Below are 27,256 nucleotides of genomic sequence, written 5' to 3'. Positions count from 1 at the left end.
TAATTACAAACATCTCCCGCCATGGAGTTTTTAAAATAATCTTTTGACTTTCTAAACAGTTGCCCTTTTAGAGGGCATTTATGTTATAAACATTTAACTCAGGGTAAATCTTGGGCATTTATAGCACATCATGTATTTTTGTCAACATAATGCATGTGCACTGGCATATGTTTTAACATGTGCTGCATTGCAATTCCTTTTTAATATGCATTGTATTGGTTTATTAATTTTCTGCTTGTATTATTATCCACAGCAATGTGTTTCAAGGCATTAAAGCATAACCATATGCTGTACAAAAAAAATGTAACATGTTTTTCAGTACACACCAATGTTAACATGTGAACTAAAGCCATAGGACGTAAGGCAAATTACTTTGTCCTTATACTGGGACTGCATTTGGCAATGCAGCCCATCAATGCGTGTGTGAAAAGGCCTTCAAAGAATGCATACGTCTGCTAAGTGACTATGAAAAACTAACCCCACTTTTAAATCCCTCTATTTTTTTTAAGGAACCACAGTGTCAGTCTTTAAAAGACTCCACAAAACAATGTGACAGCAAAACAGGCACCAAAATGTGCAGCAATTACCATTTATTTTCTTAACCTGAAAAGGCCCTTACATTTTTCACATAGGTCCTGAATTTCTCTGCGACTTGGATCTATATCATAACCCACTTCAAACTCCAGTGCAGGGCTCCAAGAACCAATTGGCTGGTGTGTCAGACTGGTATTTTTTTTTTGGGCCACCTGTGGCCCTTTCCTTCCCTCTTTGCTACCCTTACAAGCAGACCTGAATGCACTACTTGACTGAGGCAAATGAGGTTAATATTGATAAATGTAAGGTTATGCACTTTGGGGCATGCATCATACATTCTAGGAGAGTACATCTTGGGGAATTAGTGATTGAGAAGGTTTTGGCTTTTCTGGGGGACAATAATTTTCATAGACTTAAGTAGTTTCTTGTATTAAAAGAGGTATAGAACTATGAGCGAGGGACACAAGCTTGCACCTGTTTAAAACATACTCCTCAGTTCAATGTTGGGCATCAGTTCACAAAAACGGATGTTGGGGAAATGGAGAAAGTGCACAGAAGGACAACTAAACAGATAGACGGCAGGGAGGACCTCAGCTATGAGGAAAGAATAACTGAACTGAATATATAAATACATACATGATAGTGACTTGATGTCATATTATTCTCTTTAAGGTCCTTGCAAAGGGATGGGAGGCACTGTTTGTGAAAAGCAATATCAAACATGGCCCAATAGGGGACACCCAGTGCAAAACGGAGAAGGACCAGTTTACACCCCTTAAAAGGTAAATGAACAAATTGTAATTGATAAAGATTCTTAAGGAAAGGTTCATAAAAATAAGGTCCATATAACAAACCAGATAGAGGAATACAATTTTACAACGTGTTCTGGATTTTTTACGCCAATGACCATGTAAAAACAGGAAACAGGGAGGGGGAGAGACTGCCGTTGTCTAAGCATAGTAGTGATAGGAAAATCAACAAAAAATGGATAAGTATTGCATTCACATACACATGGCAAAAACACACTGTATGGTTATGTCAGTAGAGACACTAAACTTTACATGTAAGTGAATTTTTTATCATTTTATTTTTGTATTTAATACATAATAAGGCACTTAAAGCAGCCCACTCCCCCTTTTTGTTTTTGCTGTTCACCAAGTACAGGAATGTAGAAAGTTTGTTCTGGAAAGATAAGCCGCCATGTTATAATGTGCTTCCATATTCAAGTCAGCTTTTTGTGATTTATAGATATTGTGTAGAATTGTAATTAAATATATGCCAACTCTTAGAGGAGGGAGATGTAAAAACTATACTTGCTCATCTTGTCCCTATGACATAGGGTTACTTCCTTTGTGCCACCTGTGCTCCTTTAACATACAGCAGCAATGCTCACTTCTGTACATGTGGTTCAGGAAATATAGCTAGCTTAGTGTAGTGTCACTTATAGCAGTCCCCACTCCCTAAGGGCAATTAAGTCTACTGGTACTTGGTTGCACCTAGAACATATACCCAATGATATGTCAATTGGCCAGGAAGCACAGGACAGACTGAGCAGAGAGTTAGTTAGAGGTAACCTTGTGGTACCAGGAATACAGATGTCAGCAGGAGATAACTGGAACTGATGCCTCAGCAGGAACGTCGTTGTTGGAATGTGCAATAGGGTCAGTACAGATGGCAAGGAGAGATATGATCAGCAAAAAATTGTGTTCAATAAACAGGAAAAGTGTTAGTTTAGGACAGTAGGCAAAGACATGATCAGTATACAGGCAAAGTGTCAGTTTTGCAGCAGGCAGAAAAGTAGTCAGAAACCAGGCAAAAGGTCAGCACACAGGAGATCAGATACAGACATAGCAGCTAGTAAGGCAGTTGACATAACCTATAACAAGTGTTATAAGTAGGATTTTCAATCAGGTCTTGGATATAAGGACCAATTGAGTTTGAAGGGGAGGAGTGAGCAGAGGGTGGTATGTGGCAAAAATTATGGCAAACGACTGAGCTGTAAACATACTATGACAATGCAGGCTGCTGTGGTTCATGGGGAGCCAAGAGGAGTGCAAGGTGAGGTCTGGTTGTTGAGCAACAGAACGTGAGTAAGCATGACCATTCAAATCACCAGAAAAGGGTGGGGTGGACCAGTGTGGGAGTCCATCAGAAAAAGTAAGTCTTTACACCAGAAATGTTGTTCCTTAGCCAAATCATACCTCTCTTTACTACTTCGTTTTATATTCTTTCTAATTTTAGCTAACTGTTGGTAAAATCTAGTATTTTGGACTGGTCAATACATTTAGAAATGATGTCATCGAAAGACCATTGTATCTTACCTTGGGCCTCTGAGCTCTGTAAGTAGTAGTAAAAGGTTTGCAATGCAATGGTTTACAAGGCTACAGGAAGCAGGACCTGTCCATATTACATATGTGTGCCCCAAATTAATTTACAGTTCATCTTAAACTGTTATAGTATTTATACCCTACTTGAGGACCAGGTGGCCCTGGATCTCCAGGTGGTCTGGCAGTCCATCCTTTCCTGGTAGGCCCGGTTTTCCTTGAGCTGCTAGTAATGCAGCTGGTGTTTTTAGCTGAGATAGTAAATCACTCATTTTGTCTGCAGAAAATAAACACAAAAAGGTGAGTTCTCCCTATCAGACATAAAGAATATACAACACAAGGCTTTTAATGAATATTTTTGTGATTTATTTACATAACATGCTTAAGACTTGAAGTTCATTTTTTTCCATCAGCAAAGCACACTCTGCTTTCTAAGTCATCTCAACCTCATGATTAAGATATGAAACATTATATTCACATAAATTATATAGCGTCAAGAGCTGTGAAGAAAAACATCTACCACTGGGAGAACTGAAGATTTCATTCATCACAGAATTTCAGATGACATTTTCACGTTTTTCCTGATTATGAATGCAGCTGAACTGGCACAACAGTGAAAAAGTATATATTATGCTGACAAATATGTTACTGTAGAGTCATTGTTAACACATGAGATTACTTTAGCCCTAAATAAATACACTGATATGTAATATAATGAAGTTTCCTATAATGCTGAAATTTATTTTAAGGCAAACTTAAGTGTATTTTCAGAAATAAATCAAGATGTTGCGATATTTACAATTTCACATATTTGTATATTTTTTTATCATATATATATATATATATATATATATATATATATATATATATATATATATATATACATACACACTTTTGTAAGTGCGCCTTTCAACAGCTATTTGCATGTCAAACAGCACAATCAACATCTTTAGATGCTGTATGAAAACCAGTTGCAGGATGATCTGGCTCAAAAGTGCATCATTTTATAGAATAAAACATTTAGCGCAATGACACACACACCCTCCAAAGCTGGCTATATGCATCTAGATATTTGTGTTCAGCCTGCATAAAAATGTAACAGGTTCTTTCATCCATTCTACGCAGAGTGTGTGGATAAATCTCCCATGGCTCTGCCAGCTGTCAAAATAGCCAAACAGTGGCTGCTGATTGGATGCAATCACTGTTCGACCAACAATTTTCTGCCCGTTCCCGTGATTTTTTAACCAAGTTATGCCAGGTGTTGAGGCACGCACTAGGACCACACCCACACACTGAATTTTCTATAGTGCATCAGAAACTGTCCAAAATGTGTTCTGTGTATGGCTAGCTTCAGAAGCAATGGGATGAATTTGTGAAGAGGGTCAACACACACTCTTTAGAATTCTGTCAGGCTCTGCACTGAAATTACCAGTGATTGTTCCAGATTCATGTACCAGAAACATGAACTGGAATCTGCCAGAGACTGGCACTGACACTCCTTCCCCAGTGTGCTTCCTCCAATGAAACTGCTCATCACACAGACAGCTCTCGAATCTCCCAGCTGACAGCTGAATGCAGCTGGAGAGAGCACCATGCGGGAAGCTCTCACATTCATAACAGGTTTCAGCACAGGCATACCCAACATCTCTTGTGCATAAGTCAGAACTGGTCTTTATTACTGCCAGTTTCCTAGTCTGCATACTGGCTGTAATTATTGTGGAATCTGTAACAGCTATAGTGGCAGGTTCTTAGACAATTCTTACCCCCAACACTCTGAGTTTGTTGCATATGTTGTTACTGTTATTCAAATTACGAGCAGGTAGATTTAAACAGGACTACCGTTAGAACACTTTCATAAATGCTTAATTGAATGCCCCAAAAGTAATGTGCAGTTATCGTAAAGCCTTTCTCCAAACAGGTTTTTAGTTTTGGATAGAGTGGGGGAGTGTTAAATTAGGTCAGGTTTTTCTTTTTTTTTCTGATATCCATTGGGCAGATTTTCTCTCATTCAATGTCCCTTTGATACCTGTGTATGCAGGGGGAAGGTGGTGACCACCAGGACAGGAAGACATGGACAGCAACAAAGGCACCATCAGAACCGCTAACCCTATCTCACTGTCTGTGAGACACAGCATACATACAAAAACAAATAAAGCAGCCCCCAAATGCATACTGTATGCTGGAAGCAAGGTTTCAACAATTCCCACTGCACAACATGACTATAAACTAATGAATATATCAATGACCTTTAACAAAAGCATATAGTACTATATCTGTGCAATAAAGGTATAACTTCCAAGTCCAGAACCATGTCTGTGATGACTCACTTGTAAGTAAGGTTTGTTGTGCTTAGAGATGTAATATTCTTAAAATGTTGACGATATGGGAGAATTTTTTTTTTCCTGTTTTTGGATTCCTTGGGACACAGGTGGGAACCCACTACCTCTATGCATGTATGTAGAATTAATATTTGTATGCATCAAGGGGGGCACATTGGTCAACACCACAGGATTTATCACAGAATGGGAGTTAGGTATTTTATCTCTCTCCCGCTGGACTGACTATTGAGATCCCTCTCTATATGTATCCTATATAAATACATGTTAATGGAGTGAATAAATATGCGTTTTACTTATTTTCCAGGCCCTATCAAGCTGATTCATGATTGGAGGGGGAACTATAATAGGCCCCATCAGCGGAAGAAATTCTTGCTGTGTCTGTTCCATCAGGGCTATATAGCATTTCCCATCCATGCTCCCCTTCCATAATCTTTTAGAGGCAGATTACCCTATTCAACGAGGAAAAAGGGGAATAAATTGGTTCCATCATATATTAAGAATAAGGTAAATATTGCACACTCAGTATGACCCCTAAATGGCCAAACTAAATCCATATCTATCTAGATATTTTTTCATAAATATTATAGGTGATATATACATCTCTCCCCTATGGTCACAATACATCCCACTGGTCGGGCATCTATTGGAATCTATTTGGATTCTTATATTCATTTTGTCCTAACGTATCCCGTAGGCCCATCTCTATTTTAATGTATATGTATATATGTATAGTTGTCATTATCTATTAACAATATATGTACACACAAAAAAAACATATATATATATATATATATATACTGTATATATAGCAGGGGTCTCCAAACTTTCTAAACGTAGAAGCTCATTGGGGCGAAACAGGTAGAGCTGAAGTGAATGCATAGGTGTATGAATTATATATTGATATGATAAAGAGTTGTATTGATTTTAAATTATTATAAATAAAATATGTTTGAATTGTATCTATACAATTAATAATTAATTAATAACAATATAAAAGCTTCCTGTCAATATGCATTTTCAGTTATTTATAATGCTGATCCAGAAGCATATATTGGTCTTGCAAATGCTTGATCAATGTTCTGATTTTCAGGTGTCATTTTCTCTATAAAGGGATTGTGTATTTTTGGGAGGCCGTGGTTTGTAACACTTGCTTACTTGAAGATGCTGCTGGTGAGGAAACACTTTGTGATGATCCAGAGTGTTTTTGGAGTGAGAACTCGAGGGAAAAGACTCTTGCACTTTCCTTATGGTCCTTATTAATTCCATAAAGTATTTTTTAATGACTTTAGGGCACCTCTGGCATGCAAGGATGTGTTTGGTCATCCTTATAGTATTCGGAAAAGAATATTTGCAAATTGCAACTTTGCTTTTAGCAGAAATTGCACTGTGGAAAGGTTTGCAAACTCTGGATTTTGTTCTTATCATTTTACTGAGAAGAGGAAAAGAAAAAACGATTTACTAAGCAGACTATAGGGAAACATTATGTTGTGATGGTGGAAAACACTTATATGGAATCATTAAAAGGTTAAACAAGATAAACACATTTTTCAGACAAATTCACCCCTATACCTGTCAATTAAGGCCTGGGAGAGGACAGAAACTACCATCTACCGTATCACAACAAAACTAAACTTGAGAATTTCCCCTGCAGGGCCCTCTAGTGGCAGATGTGCTAATGTCCCTTGTTGGAGAACTGTGTCTTTATTAACTTATATCATAAACTACATATATAAATGTATTACAGTATAGATATATCTATATATATCTATATATATGTAGCACTACCCTCGAAGGAGCTGCTGGTTTGTTCTGGGTGGCATGTTACTAATGGCTCTTCCACTGGGCCTAGGAGTGTATGGTGCATATAGCAGTAACGGAATGTCCACGAAAGGTGTCCTTAGCTGTGCTCTTTATTACCCAGCCAGGTAAAAACATCAAAACTTGTGATGAAGAGTAGAGATGAAGTTGAAGAAGAAATAGCAGACTCGGGCGCAACAATGGGGAAACAGTCCTGCTTCCAACATTAATTTGTTTTCTTCACCACTCCAGCCAGAGTGGGTATAGCGTACCTGGACAGGCCTACTCTCACTGACCTGGCTGCCAGAGTACCGCTAGAACTTGTAGAGTTTCTGCCACAGACCCTCCTGAAATGGACTCAGGGAAAAGCCTCTGTCACAGGCCCTCTCTGTGATTACGGAGATGATCCTCCTTGGTAGAATTGCGTCTGGAACTCCTTCAGATAATTTTCAGGTACCGACTGAGAGGTGACCAGTCTCTAAGTGTCCGGCTACCTTGATCCCCGGTGGTTTGTCGAGACCCTATTGAAACGCCAGCCTCTCATTGGCTCTGCTCAGATGGACTCCGCATCGAACAGCTATCCTGCTTGGGCTACAACATAGCCAAGCTGAGACAGAGACCATAATTTTAGAACATAACAAATGGATCAGAGTCAGTTAACACTCTGAACCTCCTCTAGATTTGACTAGCACTGGTACCTTCTCCAGAGCCCTGCCAGTAATGTAAGGCTTATGTTCCAGTTATCTTATCAAACCATTTGTTTATTAAGGATACCATAGGTGCCCTTATTTATTGTTCCATCTTAATTTAAGCTAACCCATATTTTAAGAGCTATTCATGCATAAATCTAGGAAATTACTAACAAGGCTCACAAATGTTTTCTTGCAAGTGTAAATAAATGCTACTAGATGCAAGATCCATTGTTTACCGAGAAGCTTGGCGTAAAATGTTCATGGTCATTTTTTTTACTGCTTTTCTGATTCTAAACCAAAGATTATATCATAAAATAAAACTGTTCAGAGCCTTTGCTAATTGAAGGATTTAGCTGAATTAGCCAGTTTTCCAAATTGTGTTAGGCTAAAGCTTTCCATAGCAACTAGGGATAAATGCAAAAAATAAGAGTGGCTTTTATCTGCAATTACCAGAAAGATTTTGGAACTGATCTATGCTGTTTAAGTGGATAGTCTTCTCTCTAGGATAAGGATAAAAAGCCTGATAGAAAATGTGGTGTGTTGCTTAGCTCCATAAGCTTTCAATATGTTTGAAGATTATATATTCAGCAGGAGCAACTGCATAAATAATTGATGCCCAAAAATTCTGTCTCTGAGGATCATTTCCTTAAACATAGTTACCTTTTTAATAAGTCATTCAAAAACACATCTCTCTATATGGAATTATCTATATGGATAGTGATGAGATATGACATCATGCTCAGAAAACAGTTGCGCAGTTTGGTGACGGTTAGTCATGAGGGCCATTAAATAAGTATTTCTGTGTAGAGCAGATGCAGCTATAAAATGCACAGTATGTGTGAGCCCAAAACACATTAAACTGTAAATACATAGCACTAGTAACAAATAAACTAGTCACAGTAAATAGTAAATGTACGTTAATGTATTCAAAATCACTTCAAAATAACAAAATGTGGCGAAGTATGAAAAAAAATGTAGTTCAATCAATGTAGTAAGCATGTTTCTGTTTGTCTTGAAGTTATGTTAATCTGAAGTGAAGCCTTTGAGTTTGTTTGCTGTTGGAGACCTGAGTTGTACATTGCTGCTGACCCCCTGAATATCACATGTTGTGCTAAGACAGGCAAAGGCTTTTAAAAAAAACGGATATTTAAAGGGAGAGAGACCCTCTTTAAAGTCAGAAATTAAAGCAGTGTTTCACCCTAAAAACAAATTTCTAGCATGCCATCAAGCATACTAGCGCGATCTACAGTACACCTTTCTTTTATTTTTTGGCGCCGTACTTACAGTTTACTGCCGTAGTGAAGATTCAGACTCCCCCGCGGGGGAATGGGCGTTCCTATGCACAGGGAAGATGATTGACGGCCGGCTATGGCGCGTCACGCTCCCCGAAGATAGCTGAAATAGGACTTGCCTCTTCACGGCGCTATACGGCGCCTGCGCACAGACATCAGAGCTGACTGCGCAGGCGCCGTGAAGAGGCAAGTCCTATTTCGGCTATCTTCGGGGAGCGTGACGCGCCATAGCCGGCCGTCAATCATCTTCCCTGTGCATAGGAACGCCCATTCCCCGCAGAGAGTCTGAAACTTCATTACGGCAGTAAACAGTGAGTACGGCACCTAAAAATAAAAGAAAGGTGTACAGTAGATCGCGCTAGTATGCTTGATGGCATGCTAGAAAAAAAAATGTTTTTTTAGGGTGAACCCCCGCTTTAAGCATATATTAAAGAAAATGCTAGTGTAACACTGCACACAGCAAATGAATATGGCACCGCAGAACATTCTGAATAAGAGGAATAGAAAATAAATATAAAGGCCCAGTTAACCACCATAAGAAAAATGACAGTAGCACAATTAAAGCATACTTCTGTTTTTTTTATTTTATTATTATTTTGTTAACCCAAAGAGAAACCTTCAAAATGTACTGTTGGGACTGTCACTGTGCTTCTGACAAGCCATTTAACTTGAAAAAAAGCCAGTTTTGCTTAAGAGGCCTGTGGCGTGTGATCCTGCTGACCTCCTGAGAACCCATAGGCATGTGGTACAGTAAGTGGTAGGAAACAAGCTAACTGTAAATGTGGAACCCTCTCAGAGCTCTTGCAGAGCTACAGCTGCCCGCCCCCTGCTTGTAAATCTGTGAAAAAAAATCTCTGAGTTTTACAAAGGAATGTTTTATAGGATAATTGGCTTTAAATAAGCAGCTACAACTTACCATATGTAAGAGGTTTTCGTTCACCTCTGTGTATTACCTGAGTTCAGTCACTTCACTGGGTATAGGTGATGGTTTATAACCACTTTAACTAAGGATGATCAAATATTTATGATGCAGCTATTTTGAAGTCTGTCAAACTTGATGTGTCAGGTCCCCAATGGTAGTGAGCCCTTGTAGAAGGCCAACTGAGAGTTCCCCTTGGTCTAAGCCCCAGCCTGCTTCTTCACCAGGGCTCCTGATGGTGGCAATGGAATTGCAGCAGACTGGAACCAGTTTGTGGCCCCAGGTACACACAGCTGAAGGTGCAGAGACCACTTGTGTATGCAGAGTACAGATGGCAGGAGGCAGAGGAAGATCTAAGCAACAACCGGAGGACAGGGCAAGTGGCGGGCGGCAGACTAAACAGTAGATGAAGACAGAGTTGGTACAGGGGAAGTCAGACATAGAATACAAGTAATATGTGGGAAAGCAGGCGCACAGAGAAACAAGGAAGTTGCTGAGGCAACACGTGCTGCATTGAGCATGTCTGTATATAGAGAAACAGATGGGGGGGGGGCAGGAAGTGATAGAACGAAAAGGGATATCCACAGTAGAGCAGGTGAAGCTCATAGGTGAATACAGAAGCCAGCAGCATATGTGAGTAGAATCACAGGTCTAGCAAAACCACTGCAGCAAAGAGGTAAGAATTTCACAAGGAGGAAACTGGCTTCCTAATACAATACATTAAGTTAGCACTGACATTTATTAAACCAATTATGGTCAATGACATCACATCACCCAGAATGCTCCAAGCTGTGTTAACATTACTAAAGTGTTGAGGATCTCTCCTTTAGTGGGGAGATTGTGTAAAGGTAGCGATTCATTATGATTGCAGTGTAGGTAAATTAATAAAAAAAATGTTAATGTGTGTTTTCTTTCTCATAAAAAAAGGACTTTGTCAAGGGAACTGTGTCCTTTTTTAATTTTAACTCCTTCTAGAAATATGTAATAAGGGGTAGTGCACCACTTTTTTGATTACATAGGGGAGGGGAGGTATTTGGAGGCCCCCTTATTATAAAGGTCCCCCCTTCCCCAAACCGCTACATCACTTTTGAGGTACATGATGTTATAATAAGCCCATTGTCCCCTCAACGTGGGGCAAGTTGCCTTGCAAGGTGGGGGTGGGGGGGCATGCCTGGATAAGGGTCTGGTTTGAATTGTGAGGGGAACCTTTTGCTGTGGCTTTTTTATTACCACTTTTAAAGGACTACATAGTACTGTTCCATAACAATAACAACTCTTTTTTTTACAAACACTCTATTCACAATAACCTCTTCTAATTGTAAAATGTGGATGGAAATGTGCTTTTTTTTTTTTTAAACATCCTTAAGCAAATTTGATTGTATATTACAACATAAAACAAAATTCAAACAAAGTCATCTGTTTCAATGCCACTAAACTGGACTGCCAATGTTTTTATTATACTGTAGTGTTTTCTGGATAGGCATACAGAACTTAGTGATGACGTAAATAGTGTTGGGCGAACAGTTTGGGCCGGGCAAAGGTTTGGCCCGAATTTGCGGGGTGCTCGGTGGGATGTTTGCCTGACGAGCACCCCACAATGCACTGTGCACTTCACAATGCATTCTAGGATCCTAATAGGATGAGGCCTTGCACTTGATTGCTGGTCAGATGCAAGGCTTTGCCAATTAGGGCAGAGAGCACTGTCAGAGACCTGATTGGATAAAGTGATGATGCCTTTCTCCAATCACGGCTCGGTGCTCATAGTCCCACCCCACACTATAAAAGATTCCTTCCCATAGGTAGCTTTTGCAGTGTTTTGCATTGGAGATAAATAGAGCAGGGCTCAGTTTGCTACTAGTGAGTTAGTGTCTGCTAGTGTAGTGTTAGTATGGTGTGTCTGTGTAGTGTGTTGGTGTAGTGCAGTGTTTAACACAGGATTACATAACATTTAGTGCTGCATACAGTGCTGTATACCCCTTTTTTGGGGTTGCTGCCTGTTTTCTTATGTTTTTTCATTTTTTTTTGTCTATTTTTGCCTCTGGTCTGTCCTCTTTTTTAAATTGACAGCTGCAGTTTTTTTTAACTGTGACACTGGTGTTCCCCTTTTTTATTATTTTTATTTTATATTTTTTTCATTTCTATCAGCATCAGTCCTCAATTTAAAGTGCACCAAACACCACTTTTAATTCAATAAAGTGCATCTAATCATACATTTCCCAGTTTCTATTAAATTTGGATAATAGCCCCCCCCCCCCCATCATGTCTGGGAGGCCAAGAAGGAGAGACAAATGTTCGCATGCCACTACGAGGGTCCCAACAGCAGAGGTGGATGTAGTCCATCTTCAGGCAGGGCACATTTGTCTCTGTTTAGTGGTGTTGCCTGTGCTATCCAACCACAGCATGAAGAGAAGGTGCTGGACTGTCTTACTAAACCATTCTCATCATTCTCATCTTTTATGACCCAAGCTCACTGCAGCTGCCAGAGTGGTTTATTCTGCCTCCTTGTCCACAGCTACTCGTGCCATAGCCCCTGCATCAGCCACTTACTTCTTGAAGATGCACAGACATTGTATAAAGTGAATATAAATCTGCACAATCTCATGAAATAAAGTGGTGTAAATTTTATTTTGAATATACCTGCTATTACTAAAAAGTAAATTTACTTTACGCAGTAGGAGTATACCTGTTTGACAGGTGCATCAAATTTTTTTTTTTACAGCAAGGTCAACTCTTGCTTTTATCAAGAGTACTGCTAGAAGGTTACAGGGTGAAGGCACCACCAACACCCAAAGACCAATTTTTATGCAACTGTGTGACAGGGGTGTCAAATTATTTTTTTTTACAGCAAGGCCAATTCTTGCTTTACGGGGTGAAGGCACCTCCAACACCCAAAGACCAATTTTTCCACACCTGTTATGTCTATCCGAAGTCTGCGAAATAGACACAAGACTTTATCTAAAAAAAAATTTACTCTTGGCCTGAGTGTACTATAATTTGTCTTCTTTACATAGGGCTTGCTCACTGTGGTGCCAAAATTTGTTATTTTCATCAAAAGTCTGCCAACGAGACACCAGAATTTATCCACAAAATCTCTAATCTTGTTCCGAGTGCATTACATTGTGGCCTCATCATACAGACTGGCTCCCCAAGCTGTTGTTTACAAAATAAAGAAATCTTGCAGGGAAAATCAATGTCATTTTCTTTATAAATATACATTTTGATGCAGCAGATTCTATATCTAGTACAGATGTACAACTTGACATGCAGACTAAGGGGACCTCCCAGGCACTATATTTAAAGGCATTTGTCATTTTTATTGTTTCACTTTAAAGGGTTAGTAAAGGAATTATTTTTTTTTGCTTTAAAATAACAAACATGTAATACTTACCTCCACTGTGCAGTTAGTTTTGCACAGAGTGGCCCCGCAACACCGTCTTTTGGGGTCCCTTGGTGGCTGTCTCTGTCATCTCCGCAATTACTGACCACAGTCATGCGAGAGCTTGCATGGTGGTGAGTAATTGCAGGCGCGCTCCCGTGATACAGCGAGCGGCCATAGCTGCTCACTGTATCACTCGGCCCCGCCCCTCGGCACGCCGCGTCACTGGATGTGATTAACAGCAGTGCCAGCCAATGGCTGCGCTGCTCTCAATCCATCTGCTCTAGCCAATCAGTGGCCAGGCTGAGCAGCGAAGAGGATCTCGGGATCGCGCGGGACTTTCGAGGGGTCAGGTAAGTATAACGGGGGGGCGGCAGCATCCAAAGTTTTTTCACCTTAATGCATAGATTGCATTAAGGTGAAAAAAAAACATTTTCTTTACAACTCCTTAAAGCATCATTAAAATCACTGCTCCTTTAAGAGCAATCTTTTTTAAAAGTTTTTTTTGTTTGCATTGGTACATGCCATCCCTTTGTATTGCCAATAACTTGCATATAATTATTGCATAATGTATTTTTTTCTTCCTTTTTTGAATGATATTTTGAATGATATTTTGGTGGAATTGTTTTCAATAAAGATTACCATTTATTTTTTCCCATTTCCAGTTCGTTCCTTTTTGAAGAATCCTATCCAGGCCCTTGGTCCACTCTTTCTCCCCCCTTTTTGTTGATTTTTCAAGTTTGGGACCCATAGACTTCAATGGGGTTCGCTGTTTGGGTCTAAACTTTAGCAAAAGTTCGAGAGTTCTGGCATGAACCCAACCAGTGGGGTGCTCGGCCAATCTATATAAATAATTATGCTGCCCCACCAAAGTGCTAACAGGCAAAATGCATCCTGTATGTTGGTTCAAGGTATTTTCAAAATCTGGGATATTACTTATCATTGTTGGTTTTTCAGCAGAATTCCAGCCAAAAACAACAAGATAAAACTGAAGAACCGATTGAAAAACAAAACGACAAAATCAGTTCTGCTGCAATATTTACATTCAATTCACAGCTTCCCCCGTCATTAATTTTCTGATGCTAGATGTTTTCAATCTAATGGCTAGTATTATTCAATTAAATTCCGCTGAGCATAGGTTGCCCTGGACTTACCTCAGCCTTTGAATGAACAGTGGAAAAAGAAGCACACCTGCTGTACAGGGACTGCAAGAGACTGCTATCAAGTCAAATTCAGATACCTACACTACTTGCATTTAAAAAAAGAAATGTAATGATTCATTTTGATTTCACATTCTTTTTTTTTTTTAAACACAATTAACTGTACTTGCAGCATACAGTGGAATTTTTTTTATTTTTTAATTGGAAACTGAAGAACACTAAAAAAATGAATACAATGAGTGTTCAAGCTAAAAACAAGCAAACATACAATACCTGATTTATGGACTCAATCAGCCATTACTTATCACAAGGATTTACTACGTATCAAAATATCATAAAGAGGAAATATATTACAAAAAAAACTGCTTCTAGCATCATATAAAAAAATGTAGTGCACATACAAAATTTGGACAGAACTTACATAGTTGGTGAGGTTGAAAAAAGTCCATCAACTCCAACCTGTGTTTGTGTGCTTTTATGTTAATAGTACATTGTATATCCCTGTATGTTGTGGTCGCTTAGGTACCCATCTAGAAGTTTTTTGAAATTATCAATGCTCCCTGCTGAAACCACTGTTTGTGGAAGAGAATTCCATATCCTTACAGCTCTTAGACCCCTTTTACACTGGAGTGGTTTGCAGGCACTATTGCGCTAAAAATAGTGTCTGCAAACCGACCCTAAACAGCTGCTGCTGTTTCTCCAGTGTGAAAGCCCGAGGGCTTTCACACTGGAGCAGTGTGCTAGCAGGAAGGGAAAAAAAGTCCTGCTAGCCACATCTTTGGAGCGGTGAAGGAGCAGTGTTGTATACCGCTCCCGCCTGCTCCCGCCCATTGAAATCAATGGGACAGCGCAGCTATACCGCTGATAATACGCCTCTGCAGAGGCGCATTGCGCATTTAACCCTTTCTCGGCCGCTAGTGGGGGGTAAAACTGCCCCGCTAACAGCCGAACAGCGTTGCGAAATTTGCGGTAAAGCGCCGCTCAAAATAGGATGGATTTTTTCATCGGAAAACCGATGAAGCTGACTTTCATCAGTCTTGCCGACACATTATCAGTCAAAAACCCGACAGTGTCCAACGCGGTGACGTAAAACACTACAACGTGCTGAGAAAAATGACGTTTAATGCTTCCGAGCATGCGTTCACTTGATTCTGAGCATACGTGGAATATTTTAAAACATGTTCTATTTCTTTTCACCGATGGAAAACAAACCGATGGTGTCCACACACGATTGATTTGTCAGATGAAAACAGTCAATTTTTATCAGACAAACCGATCGTGTGTACAGGGCTTTACAGTATAAAAAACCTCTACACAGTTTAAGGTTAAACCGCTTCTTTTCTAATTTTAATAAATGGCACTATCTTCCTCCTTGTATCCCTATAGAGCAGATATATAAACACAATTAAGGGTTGTGGAATAAACCTAACGGGTCACCAATTGCCAGACCACAATTCCATGCAGGGCTATGCTGGTATATCTTACTTAGGTTTATAGGTATTTCTCTTATAAACACGAAATAGCTGATCGTCTATGCACAGTGATCAAGACAGAACCAAACAGATACATACAATAGGTCATAACATACTCAAAATAGCCATCGATCTAGTATAGTGGATTGATATAAATTTTTCCCATACAGTATACAGTATGTGTATACACTAAAGCCCTCAATATGCAGTATTAGAGGGATCTGCCACAGCACCCTGCATAATCAAACATACTTAGGTTTGTAAGTTTTAATGCAATGGTGAGTAGAATTTCACTTCTCAAATGCAATGATTTAAAAGACCAAAATGGCTGTTGATCATATTTAGTGGATAAATATCAAATTTTTCACTTATAAGTGTCCACTCTGAAGCCATAATGTGCAGTATTAGTATCATACCGTATTTGAAGCACAGCAAACATGCTGGTTATTGATGTAAAGGTAAATACAACTTTACCTCTCAAGTGCACCCAACCCAAAGAATCAAATTTTTCATTTGGCTTGCAATGTGGCATTAGAGTTACAATAGGACAAATAAACATGCCTGCTGTCACATGTGGCATAGCCCACAAATGTGTCACAGTCAAAATATATTGTGGATTTAGGTATATTTATCATGACCCTGTAGAATCCACCATATCCCAAGTAGAGCAATTTTAGGGACAACAAGCCACAACCTGACTTTTTTGGGCAGCACCCTGCTGACTGCATCAGAACAACAGCTTATTGTGTGTTTCCGTAATGACTTTTTAAGGGGAAATGTGTGAGATGATTCTACCCAGCTTCTCACACTGCGTGTAAATTGAAATTATGATATAATGCACAATTTCTCTAAAGTGAACAAAACGCCCCTTTCTTGGATTTCTTTATATCTGTTTTAGCACCCAGCATTTCAATATATCGGTATCCATGTTGTGTGCCTGTTGCGTGGTCTCTCTATCATATATGAACAAAAATCATAGCCACCACTTTTAACCACTTAAGCCCCGGACCAAAATGCAGGTAAAGGACCAGGCCCCTTTTTGCGATTCGGGACTGCGTCGCTTTGAGACTGACAATTGGGCGGTCGTGCGACGTGGCTCCCAAACAAAATTGGCGTCCTTTTTTTCCCATTAATAGAGCTTTCTTTTGGTGGTATTTGATCACCTCTGCGGTTTTTATTTTTTGTGCTATAAACAAAAATAGAGCGACAATTTTGAAAAAAATGCAATATTTTTTACTTTTTGCTATAATAAATATCCCCCAAAAATATATAAAAAAAAAAAATGTTTTCCTCAGTTTAGGCCGATACGTATTCTTCTACATATTTTTGGTAAAAAAAAAATCGCAATAAGCGTTTATCGGTTGGTTTGCGCAAAATGTATAGCGTTTACAAAATGGGGGATAGTTTTAATGCATTGTTATTAATTTTTTTTTTTTTTTACTACTAATGGCGGCGATCATCCATTTTTTCGTGACTACGACATTATGGCGGACATTTCGCACAATTTTGACACATTTTAGGGACCATTGTCATTTTCACAGCAAAAAATGCATTTAAAATGCATTCTTTATTGTGGAAATTACAGTTGCAGTTTGGGAGTTAACCACAGGGGGCGCTGATGGGGTTATGTTTCACCTAGTGTGTGTTTACAACTGTAGGGGGGTGTGGCTGTAGGAGTGACATCATCGATTGTGTCTCCCTATAAAGGGGATGACACGATCGATGCAGCCGCCACAGTGAAGCACGGGGAAGCCGTGTTTACACGCGGCTCTCCCCGTTCTTCAGTTCTGCGGAACAATCACGGGACCCCAGCGGCGATCAGGTCTGCGGGTCTCGCGGTCCCGGAGGTTCGGACCGGGTCGCGGGCGCGCGCCCGCGACCCACGGCTGGGTAGATGTAAAGGACGTACCGGTACGTCGATCTGCCCAGCCGTGCCATTCTGCCGACGTATATCGTCGTGCGGCGGCCGTTAAGTGGTTAAACACTCCATGATTTATCCTGTGTGCCAGTCTTCTCTAGGAAATATCACTATGGAGGACGTTGTTAAACCTCTAGCAGGTAAAGGTTTCCATTTTCTATTCTAGTTAAAGCTTACTGAATCATGGGAAAAAGCTCCAACAGCTTTTATACCTGTAGCAATCAGGTTTATAATGCAGTACAAAAAGGATGTGGAGTAGCCAACAGCACACAATCAAAATCTCTCTAGGGATCAGGCTAAACTATATATGTAATACATTTGGCATTTTTCTAACCTCTTAGTACTGCCAGAAAATAAACTCACATGGCTCACATTGCTCTCCAATATGGCTAAAGAGATACATCTTCCTGATATTCTAACAGTGCCACAAAAGTGAAGATGGAGCTTTCTTCATAAGGAAGTTACAACTTCTGAATGGAATTCCCTGCTAACATGCTACAATATCATACTGAGAGAATACATAAGTATTTACATAAAGCACAGTGGTTTGCCCTAGTAGTATACCACGTACCTTGAGTTATTGTTTAACATATTATGTGTATTATGTGTGTCTGCTTTTGCATTGCATTCACATTGTTATAGTATGAACACAGTTTTCATCAAAACCATTCAATTACTTACAAAAATGCTGACTGAACTATGCAAACCACTATCTTTAAACACACTTGTATGACAAGAATAACATTACAAAGCCCTCATTTTTAAATTTAGTTTGTTGGCTGACTACAGTCAGGTATGAAAGCAATTGATTTCTGTTAATTTACTCAAAACCAGTTTTGAGCAACATTCATTAAATCAATGCCTGAAGCAGTAATTACCTGCTATTAAAATGCTTTTAGAGATAACTGTTTAGCACTTGGCTCTGCATTATTGAGTTATTTCTTTAATGTGCTACCAGAGTTGTCAATTAGTTGTACTGAGCAACGGGTTTCACAGACTACACAAATGAGCAGCAATTGTAAGCTTTTAAAAACTCTTTGTAGCACAGTGCTTTGACCACACATGGTAATTGATTGCATGACTACAACATATTGCACAAAGGCAAATTATTTTCACTTCATTTCCATTCAGATATGAAATGTAAAATCCTGCAGGGCAGACAGAAAATGAACTTTTTGAGCATCTGAATACCATATTTGATATTAAATGGTTATCTGCACAATGGTGCAAATGGCATTTTGCTTAAGACCTATTTTAGCTTTTACAATTATTTTAAAATGTACATTAGTTAATACTTTCCATGGTTAGTCAATTAAATATACGTAAAAGTAAATGAGTTGACATTGAAAAGGACCCAATTTGTGGAGTCATTAGAAAAGAAGGTGTTGTTTTGAACAATCTCACATAGAGATCAGCTTTTAGGTTAAATTACAAAACTCTAATGCCGCGTACACACGATCATTTTTCGGGTTGTAAAAAACATTGGGGTAGATCCACAAAGAAATTACGCCGGCGTATCTATTGATACGCCGGCGTAATTTCAAAATTCCCGCGTCGTATCTTTGTTTTGAATCCTCAAAACAAGATATGACGGCATCTCGGCTACATCCGACAGGCGTACGTCTGCAATTTTTCAGCGGCCGCTAGGTGGCGCACCCGTCGTAATCCGCGTTGAGTATGCAAATGAGCTATTTACGGCAATCCACGAACGTACGTCGGCCCATCGCTTTTTTTCTGTCGTTTGCGTTTGGCTTTTTCCGGCGTATAGTTAAAGCTGCTATACTGAGGCATACTCAATGTTAAGTATGGCCGTCCATCCCGCGTACAATTTAGAATTTTTCACACCGTTTTCGTTTGTCGTTCGCGAATAGGAATTTGCGTAGAATGACGTCACCGTCATAAGCATTGGCGGGTTCCGCTTTAATTTCGAGCATGCGCACTGGGATACCCCCAGGGACAGCGCATGCGCAGTTCCAAAAAAACTTTGTTTACGTCGGGTCACGGCGTATTAACATAAAAAACGCCCCCATTAGATCCATTTGAATTCCGCGCCCTTACGCCGCGAGAGATACACTACGCTGCCGTAACTTACGGCGCAAATTCGTTGAGGATTCAAACCAAAGCAAAGTAAGTTACAGCGGTGTAGCGTATCTTACATACGCTGCGCCTGGCGCAGATGTATGTGGATCTGCTCCATTGTTTTTTAAAAATTTCATTTAAAATGATCGTGTGTGGGCTTCAGAGCATTTTTCTGGTTCTGAAAAACGACAAAAAAAATATTTGAACATGCTCTATTTTTTAACGACGTTTTAAACAATGTTGTTTTTCGGGTTGTAAAAAATGATCGTGTGTGGGCTTTAATGACGTGAAAAACCTGCGCATGCTCAGAACCAAGTTATGAGACGGGAGCACTTGTTCTGGTAAAACTACCGTTCGTAATGGAGTAAGCACATTTATCACGCTGTAACGGACAGAAAAGCATGAATCGTCTTTTACTAACAAGAAATCAGCTAAAGCAGCCCCAAGGGTGGCGTCATCCGAATGGAACTTCCCTTTTATAGTGCCGTTGTACGTGTTGTACGTCACCGCGCTTTGCTAGAGCATTTTTTTTTCACTATTGTGTGTAGGCAACATTGTTTTAATGATGAAGTTGAAAAAAAAATCGTTTTTTCTAGAAGCTGAAAAACTTCGTTTTTTTACAACCCGAAAAATGATTGTGTGTACACGGCATAAGAACCACAATGGAAACAAGCATTTGTGGTTGTGTTTATTGTTTGTGATTTTACTATATAGTATGAAGTACATTTTAAAGTTCATTAGGTGTTAAATAAATCAGAAATGCTTGGCAATAACATAAACAGACTTCTTTCACTATAATGTGAGTGCAAGGTGACACTTGCTTCAAACGGATTAAACTAGTAAAAAGAAAAACTGAGTATGCACATGTTATCAAGGAATATTATACATGTATCTATACTAATAAACCTTTTGCTGGTTGCTCCCATGCAATTTTCATTAATCCCCTTGCTCTACTGTTGTAAGCCCTGTGTTTCTTGTGCATTTCTACCGATAGTTATAATATGCAAAAAAAAAAAAAAAAAATACTCAAAAGGAATTATTCTTTTTAGCACAACAAGATGATAACATAATTTTGACTGTCACAGTGACATGTTGTCAGGATTTACTTTAGTGATCCACAATTTACAATTATTATGGAACTATTGTAATGACTGCAAGCTTCAGATGAACACATCACATCAAAAAGTTCAACAATGAATACAATATGTTAGAGATAATCACAGATGTGGAGAACAGCCAAAAATCATTACCATTATACCGATAACAGTACATCAGTACAATACAGTGGATAATACAGCTCAGCCTAGATGGTTAACGGTACATTTAAACGAAGGTCAATAAATATAACGTTTAAGAGAATCAATTACAAATATATGTGTTATTAGTTTATTAAAACATTGTTATTTTGTTGTTACATTACCCTATGGTTACATTACCGTATTTATCGGCGTATAACACACACAGGCGTATAACACGCACCCTAATTTTAAGAGGGAAGTTTCAGGGAAAAACTTTCCATAGCCCCCTGCGTATAACATGCAGGCACAGTTTACCCTCTATTTTCAGGGTAAAAAAGTGAGTGTTATACGCCAATAAATACAGTAGTTGCTTCAATCGCATCTTTAGATTTCTAAAGAATCAAAGTGTTAAAGTGTATGTAAACCCAATTCATGAAATTCGAGATGGGCCCATACATCTGCAGTATTTTGTTATCTCTCTTCAATGAGCCAAGTCCAGTAGCTCTCTCCTGAACCGTTCCTCTGTTATCAGCCTGATAACTAAATGACAAATTATCTGAAGCCTCATACACACCACTGGTTTTCCCGTCTGGAAAACTGCCATGAGAGATTTTAGCCGGGAAAACCAGCCGTGTGTATGCTCCATCGCAGTTTTCCCGTCAGGAAAACTGCCGGAAAAAAAAGAAGAGAGAACCAGCTCTCTTTTTTCCCACCGGGATTCCCGGCGGTTTTTAACCCGGAAGTTTTTCTATGGGAAACACAGCGATGGAGCATACACACAGCCGGGATTCCCGTCCAAAGCTCTCATGGCAGTTTTCCTGTCGGGAAACCCGGTCGTGTGTAGGGGGGAAAAGTTACCGAGCAGGTTCTCGGTTTTCCACTCGGGTTTCCCGGCAGTAAAAACCTGTACGTGTGTATGAGGCTTTACACTTTAGATAAAAGCAGCTTGATTAACAGGGAGCTAGCCCTATTACAAAACACCTCCGAGAGTCTCTGCCTATGATGAGAGGGGGTGTGTACCTTTTCTCCAATCAGAAATTGTAGCTATCTTGGCTGTATGCCCAGACATCACACTCTGTGTTACACAGGAAGAGACAATTTCCTAATATGATCTGAACTTTGTAAACAGTATATAAATGTGAAGACAGCAGATATACATGTAAAACCTACGTAGGGAGATTCGGTTCATTCCTGTTTATCATCTGAGGCTGTTCACTTCACTGGGTGTATGGAGGGTTTAAACCCACCACCTTTTTTTTTACCAGACTTTCAGATAGGCTGCTGGAACTGCAGCCTGACCTGGTTTTTAATAAAGAAATCTGAAATAATCTGAATTTAATTGTTTAAATGAACTTCATCATTTACATCATTATCCCCTTTAGAAATTATTATATTTTTGCTTTTCATTTGTTATTGATATGTCATGTCTTGTTCATTGAAGCAGATAAACTTTAAAATCATATTAAATGTTCTTCTTGATAGGTAGGTAATTAATTGTGAAGGATTAGGATAATTGTGTTGTTCGGTCCCCAGTGCAGCACCAGTCTGTGAATACTAGAAATTACATTTAAGGAAAAGAGGTTAAAAAAATGCTTTCTCTAAATAATTTAAATGGCAGTGCCTAGACTATTTCTAAATAATATATTTTTTTCATCCATTGTTGGAAACTATATGGTTTATGCCACACTTTTTAAAATGTATTTTGTTGCTGGTAAAAACTTACCAGCAACAGATTTGCTGCATCTCAACTCACTTTCTGGCATGGTGTCCCTCTCTTGATGCCTAAACTTGTGAGGCATCACAATGTCACTGCATGCTGTAAGGTTTTGACCAGTGAAGTAGCCGGTAGTTACATTTCTATTATACTGCCGCTGCTGGACCTTTGCCAGAGGTAGAATCACCAGTGTCACATTGTTCTAAATGATAATTATCAGCAAAAAAAGAAAATGAAAATTCACATGCACAAACAGAAGAATATATTCTACATGGTTTAGAATAACTCAGAACTAGAATGACAAAAAAGCTTCTTAACCACAGATGGAGGAAACACTATGAATTCAGAATGTAATGATAGCAAGCTTAGATGACATATTCATATTTTCTACCTGGTCCTCTTACCTTCAAATATTCGCAAAACTTCTTGTTTAATATATTTTTTCAGTTCTTCAAATGGAATATTCTGTGTCTGCAAAGAAATTTATTGTGGTTATTTGCATAATTGAAACAAAAGTACAGCACAAAATACAATAAATCTTTGTATTTGAGATGGCACAGAGGTGTCTTTAAAAATACTTCTCTATCAAGTGGATTCCTAGATTGTTATTTTCCTTGTCAGGTTTCTGCTCAGTAAAATATTTGGCCATGTGCTGGAGGAGATTCTGTTCTGATGAGTAGGAATGAATCATGAAAAGTTGCATAGCATACCGTAACAGCTTCTAGGTCCCATGTGGACATTAGCCCATTCATCTCTGACTCACACAGTTACAGTGCTACAGTATGATCTGAATGGAATTTCTTTTTGCAGCTATTGTAGACTAGCAGCAAAGAAAATACTTGCACTATATAAGTATGATTTGTCTGCATTCAGTTTTCCGATTATCTCATGAGAAAAAGTGACATGTATAGAGATCAATGATCCAAGTATTTCTGCATCTTGTTAGTCAATACTTAAAAAAAGGAACGTTATGGAATTGCTTGTGTGTTAAGGACTTTGAATTGCAACTGATAATGCAAATGTAAAGTTTATATATTGTTTTAGTTTACTATATAAAAGTTCCTATAGCTCATATCCTACAGATGTGCTGTTATCTATAGCACTATTATTGTATTCCAGGGATAAGTGAATATGCCTAGGTTCAGTTTGCGGGATGTTCGTTGAACCTATTGCAAAGTCAGAAATGTGCAACCTTTAGTCCAAACCTCCCGAGACCTATAAAGGCCAATATTGAAAATCAAGTCTAGATATTTTCAAATCTAATAAATATGAGATTATCAAACGAAGGTCAAGAGGAGCTGGGTACTGCCATAGGGTAACAAGGCAAAAACAATTGTTTTTAAAATTATGTACAGTGGGGAGAAGGTCCTCATGTGACTTCAGGACAACATTGGAAGATACCAGACTTTTCAGTTACATTTTTGGGAGATGCCTTTAAGCTTCACTAACCACTGAGGTACATTGCATTAAAACACACTTTTATGTTTTGTCAAACCTTTATGTGTGCTGCATTAGGCAGCCCATTCAAAATTAGTAGGCTGGCATACATTTCAGTGGCCCATGGTGCATTGGAATGCCCATTTCCCAAAGTGATCTGATTTATCACACTGCAGGCAAAGCTGCAAGGGTAAAAACAAAAGGCATAGCTCTTAGTTTGCTACTTGTTCCTGAGCAAAGCTACTCTTTATCAAACATCACCAAATACTTTCCTGGTACAGTTGTGTGCACTAAAGCATGCCCATTACCACACCCAGTTTTTTCAATATCTGTCATTTTATAGAAGGTCTTTACCACACAAGGTGAAATTTATTAACTAATCACATTTATGAACTATAGGGTGTCAAAGCTAGAGCACTGGCTGAAAGTGACTCAAAATGCACTTGAGGTACTAGCCTGTCCTACTGAACATGTCACGTCAGACCTGGCATTCATTTCGGTGAATTTGTGAACTGAGGTTAGGGTCTGTGGTGTATTGGGTACATAGCATATAGTGAGGAGTTGATATAAAAAAGGCAGCTCTTGAACAGACTGTCAGCAGCAACTACCTGCTGTGGTCTAATTAGCACAAAGTTATGATTTAAATAATAAATATTATATCTAAAGTTATATAAAAAACACTTGCATAGTATAAATAAAAATGAGGATGTATTATTTTGGGGACCAGAAATATTGTACAGACTTGCTAAGCAGTATGTAAACACTTTTACTTGGCCACAATTTAAGAAGGAGAAATCAGGCGAGTTTATAAGTACAGTAGGAAATCAAAATCAGAGTGTATTAATTCACAGGAAAAAAGCCAGAAATATCGCACAAACTCAATGCACCTCATATAAGCAGGTTAATTAGGCCACAATAGGAGGAAATCACCACTCAGGTGTGCTACCCATATTCGGTGACTCCTTGTAAGCTACATGTGACCATCCATTTATTGGGGGTGACCTGATTCTGGGGTGTGGAAAGGTCAGGACACCAGCCTGTGGATCCTTTTGGGGCTCTCGTTACTTTGATGGATGAGTTCAGTGCAGATTGTTTCATTACTAACCATACATATTGACTTGGTAATTTTTGTTAATCTTTCTTATAAAGTAGTTTGTGTTTTCTTCTTTCCCCTGTCCTTTCCCCTTTCAAATTAGGGGGATATGGCAGGTAGGATATTTGTAGAAGCATCTAATAATTTTTGTAAATCTTTTCCAGTTACAACAAAACCTCGGAAGAAGACCTGTGTACAGGTCGAAACGCGTTAGGATTGTTATATGCTTGTATATACACATGTCAAGCTGTTCGACAGTTGTTGTTTTTTGTCATTTATTTATATGTATGGGAATTTTAACCACTTTTGTACCTTTGTAACTCATATTTTAACTATTTGAATATCCCCCTTATATGTGTCGTCACACAATAAAAACGTCCTTCTTTTTACATACGTTGTCTATAATCTATTAATTGAGCTGCCTAAAAACCCCATTGGGGGAAATACCCTTGACAATAATTTTGGGGTGAGCAGCATTATCTCTCTGCACAATGTGTTTTTTTCTTTTTCTACAAATCACCAGACAGGTTTTAACTTGCAGTTTTACAGTGAGACAGTAGACAGGTTTCTAATTAGGAAATAAGAATGAATGTTTTATTTCACAGAAAAAAATCAAAATATAGCAGTAACCAAGTGCACAGATTCCGCATTTTTAAAAGGTAGCCTCCAACTTTAAAAAGGCCCCTTGCCTGAAGACCCAAAAACACACACGGCAATGATTGTGGGTAAGAGGCCCCTGTCCCTTCCTGACCAGATGTGGGTTTAGTGTGTATTTTAGGGGACTGGGAGGAGGGGCATTTTTTTGTTTTTTTGCATGGGGTTCCCTTTAAAATATATAACAAACCTTTATAGATAAGGGATATGCCATCTCTAAGGCTGGGGGCATCATTTTTTTTGTCATTGTTGCAATATAATTTTTTTACAAGCTCGAAAAAAATTATTTGATTGTCTCATCCGAAGAGTCGGTTCACATAGGGGCAACATGACTTCCAGCATGACTTTGGGAGGCTTCTTGGACACGACTTGAGTGTGAATCATCAGGCAACTTACAAGGCAACTTCAAGTTGCCTCCTGGACAGTACAAGGCAACTTCAAGTCGCCTCCAGGACAGGAGGCTTTCCAGTGGCCAATCAATCAGCTCTGTTTGGGGTTTGCCTGAGAAATGTATGTTATCTTCCTGGAAAGTTGCTTCGGTTAAGACAGTGATCAGACTTCTGAGGCAACTTCCATTGAAATCTATGGGTACAAGTTGCCTACAAGTCGGATTGAAGTAGTACAGTAACCTTTTCTGAAGTCGGAGAGACTTCAGTAGTGTACATTAAGACGGCTCCATTCACTTCCATTGATTTTCTCAACCGCGCGACTTGGGGAGACTTCAAGTCGGATCCCAAGTCGCCCCTGTGTGAACCGGCTCTAAGGAGCAGCACCAAAGTACAACATTGACAATTTGTGTTTATTTTATATTTGTCTCTTTTCTGCACACCTCTTTGTGTGGGCAATGCCAACAGCATAACTGAAGGGGTAGGATGGTTGGCAATACTAGCTGTAGAGAAGATATGGGTGGGTTCACACTGTTGTGCAGAGAAGCTCACAGCAGGGGTCTGGAGCTACCCTGTTCACAGTTTTAAGTCCAAATTGGTTTTTAATTTTTGTCTGGATTCGGACCTGAAAAAGAACCAGTAGACACATAGGACTCTTATGCAAACTTCACCGCAGCCATCCCAGAGATGTGTGAACCGGCTCCATTGAGAGCCAACAGCACACTCTGGTTTTGACAATAATAATAATGTTGGTGAAAAAGATTATTTTCCTGTAAAAAGAGGATCTCATCATCCATTTGTACTTATAGTGCCATGGTATTAATTGGTTTAC

At 39.1% G+C, this 27,256-nt stretch overlaps 1 protein-coding gene across 1 annotated transcript in view; it reads right to left on the bottom strand.

The window, feature by feature from the left end:
* Positions 1-3,001: 3,001 nt before the first annotated feature.
* LOC120935698 (collagen alpha-1(XIX) chain-like) overlaps positions 3,002-27,256 on the bottom strand; it is a 127,736-nt gene continuing 103,481 nt past the window's right edge. Inside the window, exons 11-12 of the mRNA XM_040347752.1 lie at positions 23,259-23,325; positions 3,002-3,135 (exon numbers count right to left, since the gene is read on the bottom strand). Of these exons, the coding sequence (XP_040203686.1) occupies positions 3,002-3,135; positions 23,259-23,325 (201 nt within the window). The remainder of the gene's footprint in view (positions 3,136-23,258; positions 23,326-27,256) is intronic.

This window comes from Rana temporaria, chromosome 4 (assembly GCF_905171775.1).
Source record: "Rana temporaria chromosome 4, aRanTem1.1, whole genome shotgun sequence".
NCBI lineage: Eukaryota > Metazoa > Chordata > Amphibia > Anura > Ranidae > Rana > Rana temporaria.
This window is presented reverse-complemented; position numbering and strand designations above follow the sequence as displayed.